The 7,379-nt window shown below is 40.1% G+C and overlaps 1 protein-coding gene across 2 annotated transcripts; it reads left to right on the forward strand.

Annotated features, from left to right (window-relative positions):
- Positions 1–2,334: 2,334 nt before the first annotated feature.
- Positions 2,335–6,305, forward strand: sp8b (sp8 transcription factor b). 2 transcript variants are annotated; one of them, XM_055661440.1, is made up of 2 exons: positions 2,335–2,457; positions 3,066–6,305. In XM_055661440.1, exons 1-2 carry the CDS (start codon positions 2,437–2,439, stop codon positions 4,443–4,445), a joined length of 1,401 nt encoding a protein of 466 aa, XP_055517415.1. In that variant the 5' UTR covers positions 2,335–2,436; the 3' UTR covers positions 4,446–6,305. The 2 variants fall into 2 exon arrangements, with proteins under 2 accessions (XP_055517415.1, XP_055517423.1); XM_055661448.1 differs by having other exon boundaries at positions 2,337–2,746.
- Positions 6,306–7,379: the final 1,074 nt, after the last annotated feature.

A 7,379-nucleotide genomic window follows, 5' to 3' on the forward strand; every position in this document is an offset into this window, starting at 1 on the left:
TCACAATTATTGGGCTTTTGTTGTAGGTAAAGAAATTGAACCAGGAAATACCTGATCTCATACGTGAAACAGATTAAATAGAGCACGGACCACCGGCATCTACCAAAGAATATAATACATTAATAACAATGAAAACTTTTGCTGCGCTTACAAAATTTCAACGTAGTTTTGAGGAAAAACATAACTCCCCAAAGATGTTATGTACACACTTTTAGAGTGTTTTTAAGGAAACAATTAAAATAGTCTAGAGCCAAAGTTTCAACGGAGAACATTTAAATACGAAATAAATGACATTCAAAGGTGTAGATCAATGGTGTATACACTTGGATTGTTCCTATAAGGTTAGTTTAGTATTTTGTTGCATTTTCCACGATTTAAAATGTTTATATTTGCATCATATGTACATTTTCCATGAATTTCCCTGATAATTGTGAGCCTCCTTATTGCACTAGCGTGCTTTGAAAGATGCCTTTGGCCACATATGTCCCCAATAATGTTGATTAAACATAATTCTACTATTAGATATAGAGTTTATAACTGAAGGTAACTAAGAACTTGTTGAACGGTAGAGATACGTATTTTTGGAAATAAGGAAACATTTGAAATGAAAATGTAGATAAAATCGATCAAAATCAATAGTTTCCTAGAGGAACAATATAACGACTTTTACTGTTTATTTTTAAACACGGAAAACGCTAAACGCTGTAATTTTGTACCTGCTATTTTCTCAGACTGATTTACTGCACTCCACACTGATCTTCGGCAGTTGCTTGCATCTAACCATATGTTTGGCTCATATTTAACATTATTATTTAAGAGCAGCTTACGTTGATATCTGTGTTAAAAGGGCCAAATTCAAATTCCCTTCTATTGCTGGTTTACTTTCTGTTACTGAATGCCAGTTACCCACGTACTTGTCAATTATTCTAAAACAGGCTGATACAACATACATACGACCAGAAAATATCATTAGCAACAATAGGGAAAGGAGGAATTAAAACATTGAGCAATGCCCATTTTTGAGAATGTAATTTGTATATTACATTTGTTATTTATAACATACATGCATATTATATATATATATATATATATATATATATATAATATAATATATATATAATATAATGTATATATAATTAAAGAGGTCGGTAAGGCAAAGTTAATTATTTTATTTGTTAAACGGAGTTCCCTCCTTTCCCCACCCCTTCCTCCTTCTGGGCTGTCCGGTCACGCCTTCTCAACATGCTAAAATCATCACCATCAACAAGCTCAAATAAACACGACATCAATTTTCATGAACACGATCGTTTTAGCAAAAAGGTTACTTTGAAATATCTATGTATTAAATAGGGTAACATAGATGCAGTCCCTTACAGTCAACCATACACCCAAACTAGAAACCAACCCTTGGAAAAAAACGGAGTTTTACAAATTCAATGCAGTTTGTCTAACCGGGGCATCTATACTTCGTTCTCTTGCTTTCACGGGATTGTGGTTGTTATTTATGGGTGAAAAATCAGCTGGCGTTTATGTATGGCAATCAAACATCAATGGCGGAAAGGATTCCTTCAAAATCCTTATCATGTTCCCTTTTTTATATTTTAATTTTAATAAGTCGTGGGCAATCTACAAATCGAGTCAAAACAAGGAGAGCTAATTAAAGGAATAATTACTTCCGTGGAACTTGACTTCAAGCATTGTTTGGGATATTCTCTGAAACCGGTGCCATGCAGGATGAGAGATCAGATGCATAACTGAAAATATGTTTCTAATGCTGTTGTACTTTTTCTTTAGTGGAGTGGTGGGAATTGAATGGAGTTAAATGCTTTTAAATAAAACAAAATCGAATACAGCGAATCAATGATCAATTAAAACGCAGAAACACGAGCTTTAACTGCGGACAAGTATTTTCAACAACATTTATTTAAGACGTAGCCCGGTCACTGAGAAACAAACATATTGTGTTACATTCAATTTGCACACAGACATCAGTATAATACATATCGCGATGAGTATTAGCAAAAGCTAGATATGGTATGGAATTAGGAATTAATGGGAGCGAATAAATGACTGAATGCAGCCCAGAGCTTATCTGTTGACGGCTGAAATATAGGACAAGGCAACCTTCAAAGCAGCAGAAAGAAAAATGCAATTTGAATAAAATAACACATTTACTCAAGAGTCCGGGTTCGCGTGTAATCATTTTGCCGAGGAGCTGAGTGGAAGAGTGCGCTGGGTGACGTCATAATGTCTTGTGTCACGACAATGGATAAGCTGATTGGCTGGAGGCGGTTTAGCGGTACTTCAAAGGCGAGAGGCGCTACAATTGTGGTTGAATGGGGCGGAACTGATCATTGTATTGCACACCTCTAAAAAAAAGTGCTCTGATTTATAAATAATAAAAAAGAGATCCTCTAAGGAGGGCAGTTTTTTGTGATGGCAACTTCACTTCTGGGGGTGAGTCTAAGGATTTTCTTTTGCTGGTTTAATTAGCTCTTTATTGTAGGGATTCGAGGTGTTTAAAAAAGTCCCAGTCAAGGCAGGGCTATCAGTCTCCTGTTGAGTTTTTTTTTAAAGCGAGAGGTAAAAGAGGGGCCGAGTCACATTTCAGTTTAACATCGCTCTGAGGGCATTTGCACAAACTTCCTCTCAGCGCGATCCCACTGAGAGGCAGAGGGAGGCCTTAAAAAAATATTTTCAGCTGTTACCTGGGAATTTGTAGATCGCGATCCATCAGGTTCTACAGGTATGTTAGTTCTGCTCTTTTTTTTTTTTACCGTTTCTAGAGTTGGGTGAGGCCCAATTCCTTATTTTTTTTTATTCGTAAAGTTTGCACATTGCGTTAAACGATCAGCTAAAATTTTGCGCACGCCACAAGTGATCGCAACGCATTTCCTACCGATTTGCCTTCTTGCTGAAAATATTTACGCATATTTAAATTAACAGTGCTACTTTAAACATGCCGGTGCAAACTGGTTGTAAAACGCCGTGTTAATGTGCTAGTATCCGACAGGGCTTATTGCAACTGTGTACATTTTTTTTTTGGTGTTTGTACTTTTTTGCAGGAAGAACCGAGGCTAGGATCAACTCCTTTGGCAATGTTGGCTGCTACATGTAATAAAATCGGCAGCCCGAGTCCGTCGCCCTCCCTGTCGGACAACCCGTCCTATGGAAAAGGATTCCATCCCTGGAAAAGATCAGCTTCCAGTTGCAGCAACAACTCCAGTCTTTCCGGCTTTGGGGTCTCGGGCTCTCGGAACGGGGCAGGACTGTCAGATTCATTCAGTGTCAACTGCTCGTCGGGGAGCAGCGCTTTCTCCCTCACCTCCAACACCTCGTCAACGTCGCCCTTTGGGAACGAGTACTCGGTCTTTCAGTCACCAGTCTCCAGTAACTCACAGGACGCTGCCCAACCGGTCTTCATCTCCAAAGTTCATACCACAGTGGACAGTCTGCAAAACAGTTTACAAGGCATCTACCCCAGGGTCGGGATGGCACACCCGTACGAGTCCTGGTTCAAACCGTCCCATCCAGGGATAGCTGGGGATGTGGGGAGCGGAGCATCGGCTTGGTGGGACGTGCACCCAGGAACAGCTGGTTGGATTGATGTTCAGAACCCCAACGGGGCCTTGCCGTCCTCCTTACACTCCAGCGGGCTCCAATCTCCGCTTCATTCCCCTCTTGGCGGCTACAACTCGGACTATTCGGGTCTCAGCCATTCGGCCTTCAGCACGGCCGGCATCAACGGAGCATCTTCTCACCTCCTGTCCAGCGGCCAACACCTGATCACCCAGGATGGCTTCAAGCCCGTTTTACCGCCCTCTTACCAGGACTCGGCCCCTTCGCCGCTGGCCGCCAACTCAATGCTGGGTAGCCCGGCCACCATGGGTGCATCTCCGCGCTCTTCGGCCAGGCGCTACTCGGGACGTGCGACCTGCGATTGCCCCAACTGCCAGGAGGCTGAGCGACTGGGGCCGGCTGGAGCCAGCCTCCGGAGGAAAGGGCTGCACAGCTGCCACATCCCGGGCTGCGGCAAGGTATACGGCAAAACCTCGCACCTGAAAGCCCACCTGCGCTGGCACACGGGCGAGAGACCCTTCGTTTGCAACTGGCTCTTCTGCGGCAAGCGCTTCACCCGCTCGGACGAGCTACAGCGCCACCTCCGCACCCACACCGGCGAGAAGAGGTTCGCCTGCCCCGTCTGCAACAAGCGCTTCATGCGGAGCGACCACCTGAGCAAACACGTCAAGACACACCAGGCCACCGGGGTCGGGGGCGTCGCGGCCATCGGCGCGACTGGAGGGGACAGCGACAGCAAGAAGGACACCGACAGTGAGCACAGCGCCCCCGGCTCCCCACGCTGCCACTCTCCGGAGCTGTTGCAGGCGGCAGCCCTTGGCGGCTCGGCAGCCGCGCTCAATGGTCACAACAATGGTCTAGAGTGAGGACGTTGGAAGAAACGACCGGCAAACAAAAAGTATGCTTAAAACTTAACAGGTTCTCGTGTAAGTAAAACGAGGAGGGGGCTTAAAGAAAAGATCAAGAATGCATCCAAATCTGCTTTGCTAGCATAGACCAGATAGCTCGGGACAAAAAGAAAAACATATATCCCAGTGCAAATCTCACCAGGTCCCAGGTCCAAAATTGTTCGATTTAATGATCCAGGTAGCAGTACCTCCTGTTTTTACTAATTACCTGCTGGTATAGTTATGCCCGATAAAAATGCGAATGGGAGCACTAATTAAAGTGTCCCGGCTTCAAAGAAATCTTGTTGATCAGTTCGAAACATTTTTCTTTTAAAGTTTTATTTTGAGATCCAAATGTTTCTCTCTCGCGGATGGATTACACAGTGCCTGCCTTTTAAACACCGCTCGGTAAATGTATCAACTTTGTAGCCGCACAAGTTGGTTTCGACATTTGTTCTCCAAAAGTTCTATGTTAATCGAGAATATTAGTTTCCGTGGGTTGGAAGATTTCGCAAAATTGTCAAAATATTCCAAATATTAGACGTCCAATAATATCGTATTCACGCGTTTCTTTTTGTCCGGAACTACCTGAAGAAGCTCCAATACTTCTAGCTCCGATTGGAAATTCTGCTTCTCTGGAAATGATTTGTATGTATAGTATTTTTTTCTCCTGTAAATTCTTCGACAAGTATTTGAACATATACATTAACGTACTTATTATTTTCGTTGTCAAATAATAAAGTGGCAAATTGTTTTCAAACACGATCGACGGCGCTCTGTAGTGAGAATAAAAAGGATAACAGCAACTGTAAAATATCTGCAAGCCTTTGTAAAACTGGGGAAAGGATTAAGATAGTTAATTATTAACTAATCGCTCCACTGGTATCTAGGTGCGAAATGTTATTTGTCCAGGAGACGATTTTTGTACAGTATTTTCCTGTAAATTCTTCCGAAAAAAATATTTGAACATATATAAGGGTAAATCTAAGGGATTTTTGGTTGTTGTCAAGAAATAATAGTGAGATGATGCTGGAGAATTCATTGTGATTTTCTGAATTAATATATCTTAAGGTGTATCCAAGACGCACTTTGAGAACTTTTGTTTCCTTTTTCTGTTGGATTTGTGAAAAAAATAACATCTTAAAGAATGAAGCAGACGATGTATGGTAAATGTTGAATGGCTTTTTTATTTTATTTAATGGAGCATGTATCTACTTATTTGCATATACTGGCAGTCAGATAGTTTAAAGCAATTTTCGCATATATTTCGTAACGAGTGGGTTTGCAGCAAACCCCAAAATATAGAATAAATCCTGGACTAGATTTGATCTGTTGTCTACGTGCATTTGGTTTTTTTTTTAAAGTAAAGTATTTAAACTTTCATATAAACTGGAGACAAAGTCTATAATCTCTGACCAAACTACTTTATGAAAACAGAATTGTAAAAATACGAATAGGTGCACTTATTAAAGTGGCCCATCGTCATGAACCGTACAAAAAGATGCAAAGATACTGTGGAGTTTTGAATTCTGTCGTGTTCCGTGCACTTTTGAAGTGTTCCCTTCTCTCCGTACGAGAGAGCATGTCCCAAGGCTGTATTTAATACATTTTCTTTGTATGTCGGCACAGACATGGAATTAATTGTATCTGAAATGTGTGTACCAAAATAAAGTAATATATGTGCAGCAATCATCAACGATCAAACGCTGTTTTAGATACAATTTTATGAAAGATCATTCATGTTTTTTTACGTAAGACGCAAGGTAGGGTTTCCAAACACCTACTTTTATCTCCTGTACCATATCTCGAGTGATATACGTAGCCCTCTAGTTTATGAGTTGCTGCAATTAAAAATATATATATAGTTTACATATACATAAAATATATATATATATATATATATATATATATATATATATATATAAATATATATATATATCAATATAAATGAATATATATATACATATATATATATATATATATTTTAAAATGTCTCATTTAGATAGTACAAAAAGCTGACATGGGATAACACTTCCAATTAGCTGTAAGAGGAGTCCTGCAACATAGGATGGCACATTAAAATGAATACATTCCCTTCGTTTATGCAAATTTCCGTTTCCTGCTTAAGTTGCAGGTTGCTTAGTTTGACCGAAAACTAAATATTGCCTCGTCGAATTAAATAAGAAAAAAAGAGAACCAGCAGAAGAACTATTGTTCCAATTTACTTTGATATTCCACTACGATTTTTTTTCGCTGAAAGTTTGATTTACTTTACAAACAATCTATTCCTTTTAAATTGCTCCAGGCATTGTGTGCATTAAACAGGAGGCATTTGTATGTTAAACGTCCTAAGAGCAATCTCAAGTGACCAGGCTGCATCACAACCTTTGATATCAAAGGGTTCCTGTTAATTTTAAAAGCTTTATTTATGTATGTGGAAACGTTCAAAGGCTCGGGAGATCTGGGACGTTATCTGAATATCGTTAACTCCAGTTGTAAAAGTTTCAAAGACCTATTCCCTGGCATTACAATACTTATTGTGCCGTTTACATAAAGCTGCTGTCTTTGTAATTATCAATTAACCAGTAGCAGTGGGCTTTGGCCTTTGGACGCTCAGTTATAGGCATTGTATCGTGTCAGGATAAATTAAGGAAATCCACAAAAAGCTCTCAAATAAAAGTTATATATTCGATCGGGGCCTGTCTAAATTGATTTTCGTTCCCAATCACACTTGTGCTTCTACTTTTTCTGATCGTAAAGTTGCACTGTCCAGGCCAACCATGTAAGTCAGTATTTAAATACATTATGTTTGTAAAAGCAGCATTTTTCACCCGTCTGTATCTACGCATGCGGTTGATTGCGGTTAGAGTGACGATACCAATAAATATATATTTCACCATTTTGTCTTTTGTT

Source organism: Leucoraja erinacea, chromosome 2, assembly GCF_028641065.1.
Source record: "Leucoraja erinacea ecotype New England chromosome 2, Leri_hhj_1, whole genome shotgun sequence".
NCBI lineage: Eukaryota > Metazoa > Chordata > Chondrichthyes > Rajiformes > Rajidae > Leucoraja > Leucoraja erinaceus.

What these genes read in the sequence shown, in the direction of transcription:
- sp8b (XM_055661440.1), top strand. Translation starts at nt 2,437, where the DNA reads ATGGCAACTTCACTTCTGGGG. An exon ending in TGGCAACTTCACTTCTGGGG is followed by an intron (nt 2,458 to 3,065) that starts GTGAGTCTAAGG and finishes ACTTTTTTGCAG; the next exon opens with GAAGAACCGAGGCTAGGATC.